We start from the raw sequence: 22,351 nt of genomic DNA on the forward strand, positions 1-22,351 counted from the left end.
AGATGTTGCAGTAAGGGCGGCCCATCCAGCAGCAGACGTGAGGAGACAGTACCAGCTCTGGTCCTCTCTGCTGCCGCTGTCAAACATCAACCCAGGATTAGCAGACATCGCGGCAGACTCGCTGGCCGCCAATGCTGACCACATCAGTGAGCCGTTGTCGAGATCGTGCGGGGCCTAGGCCCTGTGCATCCGCCGTCACAACCGGGTGAGCCGACGACGCTGGGGGATTGCAGCCCGTTCCACCCGTCCATCGCGGACGAGCCACCAGGAGGAGCAGCAAAGAAGATGGGGTGGGATAGAGTACACTCCGCACTACGAGAACGCCTCTCGTGCCGACAGCGCCAGGACTCAAACCCGGAGCCTCCACGCCCAGCGGCCTCCTGTCAGCAGCCGAGCCGCCGCCCAGCCGGGCGCCTCCAGCCACGCGCGGCCGAAGTAAGGGCATTCCTCCGCTACGTCACAGCACGCGGCGCTGCGCTAGCAAGACTGGTGCGGCCCGGAGCTGGTGTCATCGCTACGAGTCAGCGAGGACTCGGGGAAGGTCGTTGATATCACCAAGCTCAACCAGCCTGTGTTACGCAGGGCACATTGTACTCGGCTGGAATAAAGGTGTTATGAATTAATAATGTTTCTTTGGCGTTTCTGGCGCGTCCACGGTCATTTCCTATCATCCTGACAACTGGAGAGGTCACCGCTCGGCTTTTCAGTCCACCGTAGGCGACCGGGACCACCGGGGCGCCTACATCTCGCCAGAGAATCTGGTCCGTCCATAATCACGTAAGCATCAACGGAACGTTAATATTTAACCTGCTTTCTCTTGTCCATACTCAGGCTTAAAGTGAGAAAATTTCAACAACAGAAAGTTACACCTAGTAGTGGCGTCTTGTGTGGTGCGGCATTACCTGACCCAAAAAGAATGTTAGGAGGGCGATGATGATGAAATTGGTGCCGCCGGCGAAGTCGGTCAGCTTGTCGAACTGGAAGGTGGCGGCCACTGCGAAGAAGATGAGCTGCATGGCCACCGTGACGATAGCGCTGATCGCCAGGTGGTCCTCGTCAAGCAGCTGCACTGCCATCGCTGCACCTGCAACAAGCGAACCCGAACTCTGAGGATGGCGCAGCACAATGCCGGCGAAACGCCTAATATTTTTAGACAATTTCCTTATTTTTCGGAGTCACTGCGAAGTAGAATTCTCTTCACGATAAAGGATTTACATTTTGAATGCTCCCACACTTCCTGCCGGACAGTATTGCAATTTCAGCTCTACAGCCATTTCATACTGCGTCTGCGGTGAAATATGTATCACGTTTTAAGTTCAGAGTTGGACTGGTATTGATCAGGAAGCTAATATTGATTTGACATACGATATAAACGGCATTGACATGACGTACTTACCATGTGCTACGGCATGCAAAGTGGCTGATTGCCATAGGACAATAAAGAATCCCCACCCCTATTTGAAAATAGCGATAGATTCCAAATAGCTGTAGTGTCCGTAAGGAAATAATACTTTTAAGTCATTTTAATAACCTTTGCAGTTTAGGCTCTATAGCCCTTTTTAACCACCAGTCAAATTGGAAAAGCCGGCCGGTGTGGCCGAGCGGTTCTAGGCTCTTCAGTCTGGAACCGCGCGACCGCTACGGTCGCAGGTTCGAATCCTGCCTCGGGCATGGATGTGTGTGATGTCCTTAGGTTAGTTAGGTCTAAGTAGTCCTCAGTTCTAGGGGACTGATGACCTCAGATGTTAAGTCCCATAGTGCTCAGAGCCATTTGAACCATTCAAATGGGAAAATAATATTGTTCACAACATAATCGGGAGTAAGCGCCACGTAATTAAGTACAGACACACCATAAAGTGTGGAGGAACGCTGGAAGTTTTCTGTTCAACTAATGCAATAAGTTTAATGTTCGAGTTTATATAAAATTCTTGAAGAACAAAATTATCTATTGTTCTTGGGCAATGACACGTCTTCAAGCTCATCGAATTACTTATATTCAAAATGGGAGTTTTTAACCTTGCACAATATTGGAAAAATTTCTGCGGTCGCTAGTCGTTTAGTGCAAGGGTGTAGTCATTGATTCGCAAGGATAAACAGCCACTGTAAGACGCTTCTCCGAAAAAGGTTAAACTGTTGAAAATAGCGACATATTCGAAATAGCCATAGTGTCTGTAAGGACGTTAACACTTTTAAGCCCTTTTATTGCAGTTTAGGCTCTATAGCCCTTTTCAACCGTCGTTAAATGGCGAAACTGTTATCATTAAAGAATAATATTGTTCACAGGAGAATCACCAATAAGGGCCACGTAGTTAAGTACAGAAACACCACAAAGTATGCCGGCCGTGGTGGCTGAGCTGTTCTAGGCGCTTCAGTCCGGAGCCACGCGGCAGCTACGGTCGCAGGTTCGCATCCTGCCTCGGGCATGGATGTGTGTGATGTCCTTAGGTTAGTTAGGTTTAAGTTGTTTTAAGTCTAGGGGACTGACGACCTCAGATATTAAGTTCCATCGTGGTTAGAGCCATTTGAACCATTTTTAAACCACGAAGTATGGAGGAACGTTGGCAGTTTAACTAATGCAATTAGTTTAGTGTTCCAGTTCATATTACACTCCTAAAGAATAAAATTGTTTACGGTTCTTGGGGCACGACACGTTTTCAAGCTCACGCAATTAGTTACACTCAAAATGGGAGTTTTGAACCTTTTGGAAAAATTTCTGCGGACGCCAGTCTAGAGTGTAGGGTGTACTTACTGATTCGCAAGGAAAGATAGCCGCTGTAAGACACTTCTCCGAAAAAGGTTAAACTATTGTGAAAATACTTTTTAAAATTTAATTCTTAAGTAACTGAACCCTATTCACCTCCTTCAAATCACCTGTGCTAAGGAACCTAGGAGACTTTCTCCCTCTCATTCTATTAAATCTTCGTTGATCCATTATGGATCGTGGTACGACGGCTGGCATGAACTTCTTGATGCAATAATTTATGAACAGCCGCATGTACTGTAGAAATTTATTTTATTTTGTGAACTTCTATGTGCTACCAGTTTCGGCATTACATTGATGCCATCTTCAGGTCCCAATCGTCATAGTCGTAAAATCGCTATACACACAGACTGTGTCGCCTGGCCACCAAGAGCTGTTGCAGGACGATCGATTCACGGATCCAGTTATATGGCTCCTTCCGTGTATAGCGATTTTACGACTATGACGAGTGGGACCTGAAGATGGCATCAATGTAATGCCGAAACTGGTAGCACATAGAAGTTCATAAAATAAAATAAATTTCTACAATACATACGGCTGTTGGTAAATTATTGCATCAACAAGACATTCTATTAAAGGTTACTTAGCGCTTAGCGGACCTCCCCCTCCCCCCCCCCCCCCCCCCTCGAAAAATTATTGTCGTCGACGTCCTGATTGCGCCAGGCAGCCTCACGTTAAATCAAGCGGGTGGTAGGAGCTGTGCCAGGACGGGACAAGCGTCAGACCGCGACGCTAATTGAGTGGCTGCGCCGCCTTCTTTGCGGACGCGCCCTCTGCCGCGGGAGCACAAGTATCGCAGTGCGGCAGGCCGTCAGGGGCCGAGAGAGAGAGAGCGGCGATCCGACACGGCGCTCGGGCAGGGCTGGAGTTTGCAATTCCCGGTGATGTCTGTGTTTCTCTGTGTGTGTTGCCAGGAGGAGGAGGAGGAGGAGGAGCTGGGGATCAATACAGGAGGGAGGGGCGAGGTCGGGAGGCAAGAGGCGGCAGCGGGTCTGCCCGGCCGCGGCACAGACCATTGTGCGGTACCTGCGCCCGCTGCGCTGCCCCGCGTTCACAACAGAAAGGCCTAGACAACCCTGCGCGGTGACGACAGGCAGCTGCAGACAGCCTCTAGCGTCCTGGTGTCCACACGTAGCAACACCATTATCCGAACCTCCCGCCAAATTAAAGTTGCGTGTCAGACCGGGACTCGAACCCGGAACCTTGTTTTTTTTCGGCTCTTTAACCTGGTTTCGGTATTACACTTCTGGCCATTAACATTACTACACCACGAAGATGACGTGCTACAGACGCGAAATTTAACCGACAGGAAGAAGATGCTGTGATGTGCAAAAGATAAGCTTTTCAGAGCATCACACAAGGCTGGTGCCGGTGGCGACGCCTACAACGTGCTGACACGAGGAAACTTTCCAACCGATTACTCATACACAAACAGCAGTTGACCGGTGTTGCCTGGTGATGTTGTGATGCCTCGTGTAAGGAGGAGAAATGCGAACCATCATGTTTCCGTCTTTGATAAAGGTCGGATTGTAGCCTATCGCGATTGCGGTTTATCGTATCACGACATTGCTGCTCGCGTTGGTCGAGATCCAATGACTGTTAGCACAAAATGTAATCGGTGAGTTCAGGAAGGTAATACGGAACGCCGTGCTGGATCCCAACGGCCTCATATCACTAGCAGTCGAGATGACAGGCATCTTATCCGCATGGCTGTAACGGATCGTGCAGCCACGTCTCGATCCCTGAGTCTCCAGATTGGGACGTTTGCAAGATAACAACCATCTGTACGAACAGTTCGACGACGTTTGCAGCAGCATGGACTATCAGCTCGGAGATCATGGCTGCGGTTACCCTTGACGCTGCATCACAGACAGGAGCGCCTGCGATGGTGTACTCAACGACGAACCTGGGTGCACGAATGGCAAAACGTCATTTTTTCGGATGAATCTAGGTTCTGTTTACAGCATCATGATGGTCGCATCCGTATTCGGCGACATCGTGGTGAACGCGCATTGGAAGCGTGTATTCGTCATCGCCATACTGGCGTATCACCCGGTGTGATGGTATGGGGTGCCATTGGTAACACGTCTCGGTCACGTCTTGTTCGCATTGACGGCACTTTGAACAGTGGACGTTACATTTCAGATGTGTTACGACCCGTGGCTCTACCCTTGATTCGATCCCTGCGGATCCCTACATTTCAGCAGGATAATGCACGACCGCTGCCCTGGCCAGCACATTATCCAGATCTCTCACCAACTGAATACGCCTGGTCAATGGTAGCCGAGCAACTGGCTCGTCACAATACGGCAGTCACTACTCTTGATGAACTGTGGTATCGTGTTCAAGCTGCATGGGCAGCTGTACCTGTACACGCCATCCAAGCCCTGTTTGACTCAATGCCCAGACGTATCAAGGCCATTATTAGGCCTGAGGTGGTTGTTCTAGGTACTGATTTCTGAGGATCCATGCGCCCAAATTGCGTGAAAATGTGTAATCACATGTCAGTTCTAGTATAATATATTTGTCCAATGAATATCCGTTTATCATCTGCATTTCTTCATGGTCTAGCTATTTTAATGGACAGTCGTGTAGTAAGAAATATAATGTTAGAACTTTAACCTCCCGTCGACCTCGATGTCGATAGAGACGGAGCACAATCTTGAAATGGGAAAGGAGGGCGAAGAAAACTGGTGAAAGTTCCTGTCCCGATATTGAGCAGCCCCCAAGTTAACCCCCGCTAGCGCTGAGAGGCGTACGATATCAGTACATCGTATGGTTCAAAACACGGCTGCGAACTCACTTCTCTTCTGAAATCGTCGTACTTCACATCTAAAAGGTGCATTGGTACCGGACTGCCTCGACAGTCTGCTAGGACGAGCATCATGTGTCAGACATACACTGCCGCGCTGGAATAGCCGAGCGGTCTGAGGCGCTGCGGTCATGGACTGTGCGGCTGGTCCCGGCGGAGGCTCGAGTCGTCCCTTGGGCATGGGTTTGTGTGTTTGTCCTTAGGATAATTTAGGTTAAGTAGTGTGTAAGCTTAGGGACTGATGACCTTAGCAGTTAAGTCCCATAAGATTTCACACACATTTGAACATTTGGATTAGCCGAGCGGTCTAAGGCGCTACAGTCATGGACTGTGCGGCTGGTCCCCGCGGAGGTTCGAGTCCTTCCTCGGGCATGGGTGTGTGTGTTTGTCCTTAGGTTCAAATGGTTCAAATGGCTCTGAGCACTATGGGACTTAACATCTATGGTCGTCAGTCACCTAGAACTTAGAACTACTTAAACCTAACTAATCTAAGGACATCACACAACACCCAGTCATCACGAGGCAGAGAAAATCCCTGATCCCGCCGGTGTCCTTAGGATAATTCAGGTTAAGTAGCAGTTAAGTCCCATAAGATTTCACACACATTTTTTTTTCAGACATACACTGCCTGAAAAAAGATTAGAAGTACCCAGAAGACATAGTCGGTTGTCAATGTAACTGCGTACACGTACACACCATTGGCGGGTATGTACATGAAAAGAGATGCAGATTTCTGCTACAAGTAGAACGGCCACCAGAGCGCATGAGTGTCGAAAATGTTTAGAATTGTTACTGGTAGGGTATAAGAGGGGCGCGAACAGCCTCAGATCGTGAGTAATCACTGTGAAGGACACGGAGAATCCACTTACTCGTGCGAGACAGCATTAACAGCAGCTGCCACAGATAGGGCCTTTACTGCGAGTCGCCATTGGACCAATTGGGTCAAATCGTACAGGATCTAGATTTGTGGGATATTCAGATGTGACAGCTGCTCGACGTTGGGCTGCATGGGATCGTGGGGGCAGGCATACTCGTTGTCAAGGTTCAGGACGACAACATCCGACCAACGCAAAAGAGGACCGCCGTATTGTGCGCCAGGCACATTGTAACACTTTCACACCTGCATCTGAGAACAAGTAATGGACTGAAACTTCCTGGCAGATTAAAACTGTGTGCCGGACCCTGACTCGAACTCGGGACCTCTGCCTTTCGCGGGCAAGTGCTCTACCGACTGAGCTCCCCAAGCACGACTCACGCCACGTCCTCACAACTTTACTTCCGCCAGTAACTCGTATCCTACCTTCCACTGCCAGAAGTAAAGCTGTGAGGACTTGGCCGTGAGTCGTGCTTGGGTAGCTGAGTCGGTAGAGCACTTGCCCACGAAAGGCAAAGGTCGCGAGTTCGAGTCTCGGTCCAGCACTCAGTTTTAATCTACCAGGAAATTTCACAGCAGCGCACACTCCGCTGCAGAGTGAAAATTTCGTTCTGGAAGTAATGGACTCCCTGCAAGATTCTGTATCGTTCTGTACGATTATCGGACTAGCAGCAGTCGGAACAGGGAATTACAGTTCCAAACGGCTGCGGGGGGAGTGGTGCCATGAGAAGGAAGTATGGGCAGCTGATAAATGGCCCCGTTTTGTGTTGAGATGTGAATCGTCGTGTATCGGACACCTGGGGAGAGGCCTCATTACTTCTACGTCCTGGAGAGGCACAGCGGTGTCATGGTTTGGGGAATCTTCGGGCATGACTCCAGGCCACAGCTAGTAGTGACTGACGGAACTCTGACGGCACAGCGGTACATCATCACAACCGTTACCTCTGATGGGACGGTATCTTAATGCCTTTTTTCGACAACGGTCATCCACACACGACAGGGATCTATATGAAATGTCTGCGTGATGTTAAGATACAAGGTCCCCAGATATGTTCCTGATAGAACATACGCAAGACCAGGTCGGACGTCGACTCCATCCCAGCGGAATTATTCAAGATGTTAGGACCAGTTACAACGGTTGTGTGCCAGCTTGCCTCAGAAAATGATACAAAGTTTTATGACACCCTTTCCAACTCAATTAGTCCATGAACCCAGGTCAGAGGGGTGCAACATCATACGTGTACGCAAAAAATCTTCATAAACTTAACACGATGGTGTGATCACTGAAATAATACCGCATACCTCTGAACCCGTGAAGTTTCATTTCCTTCCCTCTTCCCCTTCTGGATGCTTCACTTTCTTTACATCAGGCAGTGTATACCGCACTCGCCGGTGTAGAAATTCTACGCCACTGAACCAGCTTCTTTTCCATTTCCTAACTTTTTCGCTCGAGTGGATTGTACTGTTGTTTGTAATGGACGCCTGGAGATCAACTCAATCGCGTGGACGCGACTGGGTACTGTCTGGGTTGATACAGCCCACCCTTCTCCCTCCCAACACCATTTATTCCCGCCAAAAAGCCAGCGCGCAGTTCTGCTTCAGTCTCCTGCGGGTACCTATAACCCAAAATTTGTTGGTGTCGACCATCAGCTGGTATTGTTGACCGCGGGCGGCCACTACGTCGCAGATGTTCACTGTTTTGTATCGCCATGATAGAGGTTCAGTGTTCGAGTGACGCTCTCGACAACTCTTTTTGCCGTAAAATGACAAGACGCCCTGAGGTGTGTTGAAAGAATGAATTTTGCACAAAAGCCCATTGGAGATCACTCGCACTGCCGAACACTGAATATGCAGGTTTACTTCTAAGAGTACTTCCACTACACAGGTGGCTGTCGGTAGCCGAAAACCACGTAAGTCATAGTCGAGCAAACATTTTTTGTTCAATTTCTTTAGACGAATGAGTTGACTAAGCTTCCAAGTAAATTTCGAGGATAATTTATGGACTTTATCAGAGAGCGTACAAAAATCATTCAGTCTGCACATCATTGCCTAAGTGACAGAGAGCGTCTGACACTAACTAACTGCTTCATTGCAAATACTATTATTATTTTATTGCATACACTGATGAGCAAAAACGTTATTATCACCTGTTTAATAGCTTGTTTGTTCATCTTTGGAACGAAATACCTTACTAATTCTGCAATCAGGGATCCGACAGTTTGTTGGTGGGTTTGTGGAGGTATGTGTCATTAGATGTCTATGCGCAGCTCGTGTAATTCGCGTAAATAGCGGGTCGCCGATTTGCGTACGCAGTGATGGCGCCTGATAGCGATCCAGATGGATTCCTTAGGATTTACATCGGCCGAATTTGGTCGTCGAGACATCAACGTGAGTTCAGTATAATGGTCCTCAAACCACTGTACCATGGTTCTGCCTCCGAGACGCGGACAAGAATACTGTTGAAAGACGACATCGCCGCCGGGGAAGACATGGAGCAGGAAGGGATGAAGGTGGTTTGCAGCTGTCAGCGTGTCTTAGATTACTTCCACAGGTCCCACGCAAGCGCAGGAGAATGTCTCCCGTTGCATAATATTGCTCCTACCAGCCCGCGTCCACGGCGCGCTGCACGTTTCGAGCCGCCGTTCACCTCGATGACGGCGTTTGTGGCGACGACCGTCGACCTAGTGTAGCAGAAATGTGGTTCATCCGAAGAGCCCACACGTTTCCCCTGATCGACGGTCGAATCCCGATCGTGGCCACTGCAATCGTAATTGACGATGTCGTTGGATCAATATGTGAACACGTAGGGATGGTCTGCTGCTTAGCTCCATGTTCCACAATGGACGACGCACGGTGTGCTCCGAAACACTTGTGCGTGGACCGGCATTGTGCCCTTTCGGCAGAGATGCCACAGATCAGGAAGACGCGGTAAACAAAACGATCTAATCGTTAATTTTGCGCTGTTAAAATTCACAAAACTGTGAGGTAAAATTTACACAAACAATTTTAGAATTTGCAAGTGCACGACTAAGTCGGTGGCGTACTAATAGACCAGTAATGAAGACCAAAAAAGGTAAAATATGAAAAATAATTCGCGTAATCGCAAGTTTCTGTACAGTGGTAGGAGAGATTGTCATGAACAACATACTAAAATTCCTGACCGTTGAGGGGCGTTTGAACGCTACTTCTGTACGTTTTTCTTAAATAACTCTAAAAACGCGGCCTCAAGCAAAATGTATCCCAGTACGAAATCAAACTACATTCAGTTTATTACAAAGAACGTCCTATTCACTGGAGGACGAATAGCTTGCGCGCAGGTAGTGAGAGAATACTGAAAGTCTCGCGCGACGCCCATGCGGTGTAGCTGAGGTAGTTCTTGTAGGCCAGTTTCAGATAAATTCCTTACCCGACAGACCACAAGTGTCCTGTATGTTCGTCTCAACTTCCCCAATACTGCTGTGGTATGTTGTAAATAGTTGTCACTCACCGATGTATATTGTCCGCCCCAATAGCTGCGTGGTTGCCGGCACGGTAGCTCAGAGTGTTAGGTCAGAAGGTTAGCTGCCCTCTGTAATAAAAAAACTGAGTCAACGGCTCAACACTGAACTTGAACGGGTATCATGGGACATCTCCACCGAACAAGTGCGACGAACGGAATGACAACAATAAAAAAAAGAAAGTGGTCAGCCTGACGGATTGCCGTCCTACAGGCCCGGATTCGGTTCCCGGCTGAGTCGGAGATTTTCTCCGCTCAGGGAGTGGGTGTTGTATTGTCTTCATCATCATTTCATCCCCATCCGGTGCGCAGGTCGCCCAGTGTGGCGTCGAATGTAATAAGACCTGCACCAAGGCGGCCGGACCTGCCCCCAAGGGGCCTCTCGGCCAATGACGCCAAACGCTCATTTCCATTCCCATTTTTTCCACCCCCTGTCTATTATATTACGGAAGCAAACCACAGCTATCAGTGTCTAATGAAGAAAGGAACTAAAGACGTGCCAACAGACGGAATTTCCTGATGTAAGCGAAAAACCAAGCAGAAATTACTGTACGCAAAAACCAACAATTTGTTAACTAATTACTCTTCGATGTAAAAAATAAATGAAACTGTAAATATCTTTAATTAAAGGTCACTGATGCTGCTTTACTTTGATAAACAAAATACGCATTTTCTTGTAATTGTAATGACGGAACATAAATATCCTCAGGAAATATATCATGGTGGTTCTCGCCTGGCAAGCCGAGAGAGGTGGAGCAGTGAGTAATACAGTAGACTCGCAACCGGGCGGACGACAGTTCAAATCCGCGTCTGTCCACCCAGATTTGTGTTTACCGTGATTTCTCTAAATCGCTCGAGACAAATGCCGGTATGGTTCCTTCGAAAGGGCACGGCCAGTTTCCTTCCCCATGCTCGATACAATCCGAGCCTGTACTCCGTTTCTAATAACCTCGGTGTCAATGGATCGTTGAATCCTAATCTTCCTTGCTTTGCCATGGAAAGACAATCAGCTTTGCTACCCAATTATCCAGTTACTTGTTCCTTGGATCAAATTCGCAATAAACGTTACGATGTGATTTCAGAAGACGACTGTGCGAGAACTACAAGAAATAGTCAAAATACACATTGCAGCAGATAGAATGTCTCTCCAAGTTTAGATTTATAGCAAGCGCAGTGGCGTGGTTTCTCTAGGGGGTAGGCATGTATGAACATATAGACAATTATCCGCTCCGTAATGTCGTACTGAATTAGACCGGATCCCGACACGCCCCGGTGGCCGCACGTGTTAAAACAACTGCTTGCGGGAACGGGAGGTCGGCCGGGCCCGGATCGAACCCGCCCGCCAGAAAAATGACGAGAGATCGATGTGCCAGTAGCTTGGATGTAGTTTTTAGGCGGTTTCCCCACATCTCACTAGATGAATACCCGGCTGGTTCCAGTGTTCGCCTCAGGTACACGCTGCGGAAAGAACTAGTTCACTTTCACCCAGAATTTACTCTATGCGCAAACAGACTGGGAACACTGCTCTGTTCTGGAGAAGGGGGCAGGGGGGGGGGGGGGGGGTTAACAGGAGACTGAACACCTTAGCTGTTTGATCTCCTTCAACATGTACTCAGTATTACCAGCAGTTCGGACCTGCAGATAGGCTACCCCAATGAACAGATTCCTAAAGTGGGCTTTTGTCGCAGTTTTCCTGGCAGTTTCAGTCAGCTCATGGAGACAGGTACTGACGTTTGCCACCGCGTAAGTGGTGCCCATATTGAGCACCAGTAACGTGAGTTAAAAAGTTGAAGAGATTTTCTGTCGACTGATACATGTCTATTTTCTGTCTGTCTTGCAATTTTCGCAGTCATATGTACCATTTGTTACAGGTACAAGTGACAATAATTCTGTTGATGACTAAGGACAACATACTGAACAACACTGCATCAGTATTTATTCAATTTTCAGACTGGTATTTATACCTATTACGAGTAGTATGTTTTCAGGTTGGTTAGTACCTCCAAGTATGTATGGCACAAGCAAGCCTTTAACAATTATTTTCCCCTGGGCAGCAGGTTAGGTATTGAAGTGTGGATCCATGGAAGCAAGGCGAATAGTCTATACTGAGGGGTGTAGTCAACTTCATGGGAATTACGAGTCTGCAGAAGAGATAAGTAGTAAATTATGTGCTGTATTTTCAGGAGGTTTGGCTGCAGAAAAAAACAACAAACAAGCTGAAGTGGATACATATTAATGCATAAATTATCACCATGCTAACCATGCTGTGGTTGTGATTACATGGTGGCCATTTGCAGGATCCTTCTGTAAAAATGACTATTTCTATTCCAGAATTCCTCTATGTTGTGGAAAGAGTTGTGAAGGAGAAACATATGATGATACTTTTGCTATCTGTCAGACGTTTTATTTACATGGGTACGTTTGGAAGAGTTTTATAATGGCATATTCCATCCCTTTATGTGTCAGAGTTAGATTCATTAAAAGGTAATGCAGAGTTTTTTTTCTTATAGTGTTAAAAAATGTTCAAATGTGTGTGAAATCTTAAAGGACTTAACTGCTAAGGTCACCAGTCCCTAAGCTTACACACTACTTAACGTAAATTATCCTAAGAGCAAACACACCCACACCCGAGGGAGGACTCGAAACTACGCCGGGACCAGCCGCACAGTCTTATAGCGATGTACTTTTTAATATCTTTGTTATCCCCAAATTCAGGTGGATTCGTGATTACAGGTTTCATAAGTGAATAAATATAGTGTAAGCATGTGGTTAGTGTTCCCAGCTACTTAAAGAGATTCCAGTCAGATGTGAAATCCATACATAATTACTTTTTTGGTGCAATGAATACTTTTTGCCTAAGTAAGGAATTACCCCAGCATACCGAAATTTTCCCATAAGACACCAGTCAATGAGAATATGCAAAATATATTCATTTACTGATTTCTGTATCCCCAAAGTTGGCAGTTATTCTTGGAAGAGAGTGATGCGATAATGTTATCAGCGCCAAAACCCCAAAAACTCTCTTAAATTTAGTGTTATTCAAGGAAACTTTGCAATGAAATTACACCGATAACTACTAAAAGTAAGAATGTGACGATACATGCACTTGGAAGTACCTGTAAAGATAAAAATGTGGTTTCATTTTCTCCCAGTCGATTACATTTACTTGTGTAAGATGGTTCAGACTGCTAAATTTGTGCTTGCATTTAGTTCTTCTTTCCAACAAGTAGTGTCATATGATGCTCCGAAATAGTAATTTCCATGGGCAAGTTTATTGGGTAGTTATAGACCTTTTGGGGCAAGAATTAATCATGGAAGATAATTGGGCAGGTAGGTTAGAAAATTTAAAAAGGGAAATGGATAGGTTGAAGTTAGATATAGTGGGAATTAGTGAAGTTCGGTGGCAGGAGGAACAAGACTTCTGGTCAGGTGACTACAGGGTTGTAAACACAAAATCAAATAGGGGTAATGCAGGAGTAGGTTTGATAATGAATAGGAAAATAGGAATGCGGGTAAGCTACTACAAACAGCATAGTGAACGCATTATTGTGGCCAAGATAGATACGAAGCCCACACCTACTACAGTAGTACAAGTTTATATGCCAACTAGCTCTGCAGATGACGAAGAAATTGAAGAAATGTATGATGAAATAAAAGAAATTATTCAGATTGTGAAGGGAGACGAAAATTTAATAGTCATGGGTGACCGGAATTCGTCAGTAGGAAAAGGGAGAGAAGGAAACATAGTAGGTGAATATGGATTGGGGGACAGAAATGAAAGAGGAAGCCGCCTGGTAGAATTTTGCACAGAGCACAACATAATCATAACTAACACTTGGTTTAAGAATCATGAAAGAAGGTTGTATACATGGAAGAACCCTGGAGATACTAAAAGGTATCAGATAGATTATATAATGGTAAGACAGAGATTTAGGAACCAGGTTTTAAATTGTAAGACATTTCCAGGGGCAGATGTGGACTCTGACCACAATCTATTGGTTATGACCTGTAGATTAAAACTGAAGAAACTGCAAAAAGGTAGGAATTTAAGGAGATGGGACCTGGATAAACTAAAAGAACCAGAGGTTGTACAGAGATTCAGGGAGAGCATAAGGGAGCAATTGACAGGAATGGGGGAAATAAATACAGTAGAAGAAGAATGGGTAGCTTTGAGGGATGAAGTAGTGAAAGCAGCAGAGGATCAAGTAGGTAAAAAGACGAGGGCTAGTAGAAATCCTTGGGTAACAGAAGAAATATCGAATTTAATTGATGAAAGGAGAAAATATAAAAATGCAGTAAATGAAGCAGGCAAAACGGAATACAAACGTCTCAAAAATGAGATCGACAGGAAGTGCAAAATGGCTAAGCAGGGATGGCTAGAGGACAAATGTAAGGATGTAGAGGCCTATCTCACTTGGGGTAAGATAGATACCGCCTACAGAAAAATTAAAGAGACCTTTGGAGATAAGAGAACGACTTGTATGAATATCAAGAGCTCAGATGGAAACCCAGTTCTAAGCAAAGAAGGGAAAGCAGAAAGGTGGAAGGAGTATATAGAGGGTCTATACAAGGGCGATGTACTTGAGGACAATATTATGGAAATGGAAGAGGATGTAGATGAAGATGAAATGGGAGATATGATACTGCGTGAAGAGTTTGACAGAGCACTGAAAGACCTGAGTCGAAACAAGGCCCCCGGAGTAGACAATATTCCATTGGAACTACTGACGGCCGTGGGAGAGCCAGTCCTGACAAAACTCTACCATCTGGTGAGCAAGATGTATGAAACAGGCGAAATACCCTCAGACTTCAAGAAGAATATAATAATTCCAATCCCAAAGAAAGCAGGTGTTGACAGATGTGAAAATTACCGAACTATCAGCTTAATAAGTCAGGGCTGCAAAATACTAACACGAATTCTTTACAGACGAATGGAAAAACTAGTAGAAGCCAACCTCGGGGAAGATCAGTTTGGATTCCGTAGAAACACTGGAACACGTGAGGCAATACTGACCTTACGACTTATCTTAGAAGAAAGATTAAGGAAAGGCAAACCTACGTTTGTAGCATTTGTAGACTTAGAGAAAGCTTTTGACAATGTTGACTGGAATACTCTCTTTCAAATTCTAAAGGTGGCAGGGGTAAAATACAGGGAGCGAAAGGCTATTTACAATTTGTACAGAAACCAGATGGCAGTAGCGAGCCAGTGTGTGTGTTGGACCTTCCATCAAGCTATGGGCCCCCTTGAAGATGTCTCCCGCAGTCGGAGACGAAACGTTGGGAATCACCACAGAATTCATCAACCGACCACGGCATAACAGCCTGGATAATTATAATGGACAAGATATTTCCGGCCGTGAAAGTTTACATTTTAGTATTATGCGCCATAATAGTGAAAAATCCACCACTGCCGGTCCCAAGTCCGGGGCCTCATTTCGCAAGTGATGAGGAAGGAGGAGGGGGAGGAGTAACACCTCGTTAAAAAAAACTTGGGTCCATCTGGCTCCGGATGGTAGCACCATGTAAGGGACCCTGCCTAGGGTTACTAGGTGAAACCTGGTCAACGGTCTCAAAGGCGGAAGAGGAAGTTCAGATTCCCAACGGCGGAGAGAGCGGAAGAACTACCTCCAGGACTCACAATCTTGGTTGTACATTTTGTGGCCTTTGGGCCACACCCAAAATAACTTTCATCAATCATGGAAGTGTGTGATGTAAACTATTTTACCCTAGGTGGACGATCCACCGTACGCCAGTACGTCAGCAGACATTCGGATTCTGGGGAGTCTGCACCATTGCACAAAGACAAGTCGGAGTGTCTTGGAATCTCATCCAAATTTCAATATAGGCAATCAACGTACCTAGCAACTTTCAATGCAAACTCATTGTTGAAAACCGGAAAACTAAAACATCTAACAGATACGCTAAAGAACCACAACATACTCATAACAGCCATTCAAGAAACACGATACATGGATACAGATACCTTCGATTCCGAAGGTTTTAGGATATACAAAGGGAAAGTGGGGCCGAGAGTAATGAAAAATGCACCACATCTTGGTACAGCCTTTATGATCAACAAACAAATCTTGAACTCAATAGTTGGCTTTGATTCCCAATCAGAAAGAATCTCAAGTCTTACATTCACAAGCACAAACAAAATCTACACAATTATCAATGCACATGCCCCTATAAACGAGGATAACAGGAAAAACAAAGAAAAAGTGGAGGCCTTTTGGAATCATCTAGATGACATTATTCATAAAATTCCAGATAAAAACATCATCATTCTTCTTGGAGATTTTAATGCACAGATTGGTAAAGAAAAAATATATAAGAAACTAGTTGGAAACTGTCCTGCACACAAGAGAACAAACAGAAATGGTGTGAGACTAATAGAACTTTGCCAAGCACACAATTTAATTCTTAAATCCACAGCTTTCAAGAAACTACCACGAAGACAAAAAACATGGGTATCCCCAAATCCTAGCCTTGGGGAATTTCAACTTGATCATGTGGCAATTAAGAAGATTTCTAGCAAAGAAATCATGAACGTTAGGGTACTCAGGGGTGCAAACTTGGATTCAGACCATTACCTTTCTAAAATTAAGTTCAAAGTCATCCCAAACAGGAAACGCAGCATGAAACAAATTAAGGGTCGGAAGTATAGCACAGAAAAGATGTTAAATCAGATGAATTCACAAAAGCAACAGAAACCATTCAGACACAAAGCTGGGGGGATATCAAGGAAAACCTCATTACTACAGCTGAACGGATAGCACCTAACAAAAAAAGTAAAAAACATGCCTGGTGGTCGCTGGAATGTGATGCCCTCATTGAAACGAGAAAACAGGCATGGCAAAATTGGCAATCACAGAAAACAAAAGAAAGTAGACTGAATTTCATTACAGTTAGAAAACTGGTAGATAAAAATATAAAAAGGATTAAGAAGACACATGAAAACAAAACTCTCCTCCAAATTGATGAAGAATTTGCTAAAAACAACACAAGGAGCTTTTACAGAACTTCCAAACAAAGGTTATCAAGATACAAAGCACCCACCCTCCAATTTCGAGATGTAAATGGGACCATCGCTCACAACAACACGGAAAACTGCAAAATACTAGCAGGCTACTTTGAGAAACTCTTGAATTGTGAACCCATCCTTGAAAAATTTGAATCCATTCCAAACAACCGTGAGAAGCCGGATTCAGAACCACCGACGACTGAAGAACTACAGAAGGTCATCTCAGAACTTAAAAACAACAAGGCGTCCGGAGAAAATCAAATAGTGGCCGAACTATGGAAAAAAGGCTGACAAAAATGCAGTTACATCCCTAAAGTGTGTTTTCGATCAAATCTGGAAAGAAGAAGAGATCCCCACAGAATGGAGAACAGCTCTCATCCACCCTATCCACAAGAAAGGTTTGAAGACAGACCCCAACAATTACAGAGGAATATCACTGCTGGATATAACGTACAAGATTCTTTCTAAAGTCCTTTTGAACAGGACAGAGCCGCAATTGGATCCACAAATCGGGGAATACCAGGGAGGTTTTAGAAAGGGTAGATCATGTTCGGAACAAATACTAAACCTCAAAAACATCATGGCTTACCAAAAATCAAGGGCAAAGTCATACGTAATCTCCTTCATTGACTTCAAAAAAGCATATGATTCGATTGATAGAGAATCTCTGTTATCAGTCCTGGAAGAAATGGGTTTGGATAAGAAAACAACTAATATTATAAAAGCGACCCTTACAAATACATTTTCGAAAGTTAAATTTATGGGCGAACTGTCGGAACCCTTTGAAATAAAAACGGGAGTGCGACAGGGCGATGGGCTCTCACCGTTGCTGTTCAATTGTGCTCTTGAGAAAGTAGTCAGTGAATGGAACACAAATATTAAGAGTGGTATAAGACTGGGTTGCAAAAAGAAGAACCTTAAAGTAAATTGCATTGATTTTGCAGATGATATGGCCCTGTTTGCTGAAACAATGGAAGAAACACGGGAGCAAATCCTTGAACTAAAGAAACAAGCAGCTAAAATTGGTCTTCACATCTCCTCTGAAAAAACTAAGATATTGACAAACATCAAGCACTCATGTAAATACCTCAAAGTTCAAGAACAGAAGATTGAAATAGTAAAAGAATTCAAATATCTCAGAGAATGGATTACTTGGAATGCTGGGGAAAGCAAAGCAATGGAATCCAGAAAAAATAAACTTGAATTGGCCTTCCAACTAACAAAAAATACATACAACAAAAAATCCCTTTCATGGGGGTCCAAAATTACACATTACAAGACAGTGATTAAGCCAGAAGCACTGTATGCAGCAGAAACACTTAACATGAATTTCAAAGGCCAAATGGAGAAACTTGAGATAAAGGAAAGAAAAATTTTAAGAAAAATCATTGGGCCAAAATTTCAAGACAATAAGATTATATACATCAAAAATGAAACTCTCTACAAGAAAATTGAAAAACTTTCAGATTCTACGCGAAAAAGGAGAATAAATTTTTATGGTCATCTTCTCAGAATGGGTTCCAACAGATTAACTAAACAAATCTTTGACTTCTTCCGTAACCGAAAAACGAAGCCCAACTGGTTTAAAGAAACTGAGAAAGACCTAGTGGAATTAAATATTTCAGCAAATTCACTTATTGATCGAACTGCTAAATTAATTACTAAAGATGAAAACATAAGGTTCCAAGACAAATCCACACAAAAGTCCAAATCCTTCATCTCGGAAGAAGAGAGGAGAAGAAGATCAGAAAGAATGAAGAAATACTGGGCCCTCATAAAAGAACAACGCACAAAGAAATGATTGAGCCAGCGTACCCCAAAGAGGGTGAAACGAAATAAGAAGAAGAGTGAAAAATCCTCTACTGAAAATGCAAAGTAAGTTATAAGTGGTTGTGTGTTCTTATGAACAACTTTTATAAATTCACAGCATGTTAAAGACAGTGTAGGGATCAACAGTTATTTGCCACTGCATACAATTTTTTACATTTAGGAAACATTCACAACCTATTCATTACCCTTTTTTACGAGCACCATTATACTGTGCAGCGGAGAACCAGAAACGAATAGCCGGGAGAAATTTCATTACGTCTCCTTAGTTTGCCTGCTGGAGACACCCCGCTCGATGTAGGTTAGCCATTTTGTGCTGGATTCCGCTAATGGAATTCCACGCCACTAAAAAAGAGATTAGCTTTCTTTTATCTGCTGCGTGAAACAGCTCGTTCCCACCCCCATCCCCCACCACGGGACATCAAAGGGCGGTAGTAAAAGCCGGAACACAAGGCAGGAATGTCATATCGGACTTCTGTCTGCAACTGGCGCGCGGAAAGGAGGACATGACTGTTTCAGGACTTGTGCTGTCCACATCTGGCTGCGATGCACTCAGCGCATCCCATGTTACACGACGTTGCAAGGGAAGAGAATATTTAACGTCCCGTTGGTACAAAGTTCATTCGAGATTGAGCAATTCTAGGGTTAGTTCTAACACGAAAAACTAAGCGACCCGCACACACCTGGAGGTATCATGGCATACTTAATAATTACAACCAGCAATAAATAACCAACAGCTGTATTTTAATCTCTGATTTATTCATGAGGCAAGCGGTTTCGGCATTCCATTATGCCATCATCAGGTGGTCTGCGACAACATAGTGGCTGATCCTACGTATCGCTAGACGAAATATCATGTAAAAGAGATCCGCACCAGCGTATGTGTAACACGGCTACGGACTCATGAGTTGCGCTAAGATTGTTTTCGGGTGTATACCCGTGTTGCAGACGCTGGTCCCATACTGGTTCCCTTTTGCATGATATTTTGTCTCGCAAATAATTTCAGCCACTATATTACCATAGATGGCCCGATGATGGTATAATTGAATGACGAGAACGGTTGCCTCTGGAATAAATCAGAGATGAAAGTACAACTGTTGATTTACTTATTGCTGGTTTTAACAAATAATTTAATTTATGATACATGGGGCCACAAACGTCGAATATACCTAAAAAATGAATCAATAACGTTGAACATGATACGATAGCGGATGACATACTTCGCTGCACGTGCAGAGGTTGGGCTGAAGGGGCGATTGAGCGAGGCAATACCTGCATTCTGACAAACAGTGCAAATTTCGAACACCTTTTGTAAATGTGATCTGTTGTAAACACCGTAGTTCCAAAATTATTTCCCCAGTGTAATCAAGGAAAACCAATTCTTATTTTGTGTTTCTGTCCTTTTGTCCTTCCGTTTTTGTTTATAGACATCATTTAGTAAAGAAAACGTAGGTCATTTACTGGCAATATCGCAATTCGGAAGCGTATATTCATTTACTTGTGATGCAGTACGGTAATTTTTTGTTGTACTGTATTTCGCAATATGTCAGAGGAGACCACGAGACAGGTAAATAAAGTAATAAATCTTAGCTCAATGTAAACACGTAACTGTCTAACTCAGTGAAAAAAATACTGCCTACTAGACGCAAGACTCGAAGCCTGAGCGCCACGCGCTAAAGTCCCGAACGACTAAATTAGGTTAGCAAATGAGGCACTAAAAATAACAGATGAGTTTTGCTATTTGAGCAGCAAAATAACCGATGATAGTCGAAGTAGACAGCATATAAAAGGTAGACTGGCAATAGCAAGCGAAGCATTTGTGAAAATGAGAAACTTGTTAAAACTGAATATAAACTTCAATTTTAGAATTTCTTTACTGGAGATGTTAGTCTGGAGTGCGGAACTGAAAGGAAGTTCAGACAAGAACAGAACAAAAGCTTCTGGAATGTAGAGCCACAGGTGAATTCTGTATGCAGGGGTAGGGGATTGGGGGGGGGGGGGGGGGGTAGGAGGGTGTCAGAAGCGTTGACGGAGACCAAGGCTTGACTACAGTGAGCAGTTCTAAGCGGATGTAGGTTGCAGTACTTACTCTAATATGAAGAAGCCTGCACCGGATGGAGCAGCGTGAACAGCTACATACGATCAAAAACCAGTCTTAGGAATGAAGACAACAACAATTTATTTCAAATAAAATGAGTTAAGCGTTTCCACTGGTACGTTTGGAAATATTCTTTTTTGTTTAATACCTATTTGGCTGCAACAACTTGGACTAACCAACTGACGAATTCTGTCTTGTTGACAATTTAAATGGTTCAAACGGCTCTGAGCACTATGGGACTTAACATCTAAGGTCATCAGTCCCCTAGAACTCAGAACTACTTAAACCTAACTAACTTAAGGGCATCACACACATCCATGCCCCAGGCAGGATTCGAACCTGCGACCGTAGCGGTCACGCGGTTCCAGACTGAAGCGCCTAGAACCGCACGGCCACAACGGCCGGCGGTGACAATTTAGTTTATTGAAATAAATTAAGAGTTTTGGCTTCACAGTCGTCGTCACATCTTATAAACGCAGCGATAACGCACAGACGCGTAGTAGGAAACTGATTAGCAAGGTTCGTAATACTTAAATAACACGTGAAAGTTGCAACACTTGACGCATCTGGTGGATGGAACGATGACTGATATTTAACAAACGAATATTTACTATCAAATTCTGGATGGAGTTCGAAGTTTACGCTTTGCTGTAAAGAACTCTTCTTACTTATTTACAGTATTAAACTACACTCCTGGAAATGGAAAAAAGAACACATTGACACCGGTGTGTCAGACCCACCATACTTGCTCCGGACACTGCGAGAGGGCTGTACAAGCAATGATCACACGCACGGCACAGCGGACACACCAGGAACCGCGGTGTTGGCCGTCGAATGGCGCTAGCTGCGCAGCATTTGTGCACCGCCGCCGTCAATGTCAGCCAGTTTGCCGTGGCATACGGAGCTCCATCGCAGTCTTTAACACTGGTAGCATGCCGCGACAGCGTGGACGTGAACCGTATGTGCAGTTGACGGACTTTGAGCGAGGGCGTATAGTGGGCATGCGGGAGGCCGGGTGGACGTACCGCCGAATTGCTCAACACGTGGGGCGTGAGGTCTCCACAGTACATCGATGTTGTCGCCAGTGGTCGGCGGAAGGTGCACGTGCCCGTCGACCTGGGACCGGACCGCAGCGACGCACGGATGCACGCCAAGACCGTAGGATCCTACGCAGTGCCGTAGGGGACCGCACCGCCACTTCCCAGCAAATTAGGGACACTGTTGCTCCTGGGGTATCGGCGAGGACCATTCGCAACCGTCTCCATGAAGCTGGGCTACGGTCCCGCACACCGTTAGGCCGTCTTCCGCTCACACCCCAACATCGTGCAGCCCGCCTCCAGTGGTGTCGCGGCAGGCGTGAATGGAGGGACGAATGGAGACGTGTCGTCTTCAGCGATGGGAGTCGCTTCTGCCTTGGTGCCAATGATGGTCGTATGCGTGTTTGGCGCCGTGCAGGTGA

At 45.1% G+C, this 22,351-nt stretch overlaps 1 protein-coding gene across 2 annotated transcripts in view; it reads right to left on the minus strand.

Moving 5' to 3' along the window:
• LOC126481242 (uncharacterized) overlaps positions 1–22,351 on the minus strand; it is a 637,746-nt gene that overhangs the window by 106,460 nt on the left and 508,935 nt on the right. For both annotated transcript variants that reach the window (XM_050104856.1, XM_050104855.1), the window contains one exon: positions 903–1,084. In XM_050104856.1, coding sequence (XP_049960813.1) covers positions 903–1,076 — 174 coding nt within the window. In that variant the 5' untranslated portion in view covers positions 1,077–1,084. The remainder of the gene's footprint in view (positions 1–902; positions 1,085–22,351) is intronic.

Source organism: Schistocerca serialis, chromosome 5 (assembly GCF_023864345.2).
Source record: "Schistocerca serialis cubense isolate TAMUIC-IGC-003099 chromosome 5, iqSchSeri2.2, whole genome shotgun sequence".
Taxonomy (NCBI): domain Eukaryota; kingdom Metazoa; phylum Arthropoda; class Insecta; order Orthoptera; family Acrididae; genus Schistocerca; species Schistocerca serialis.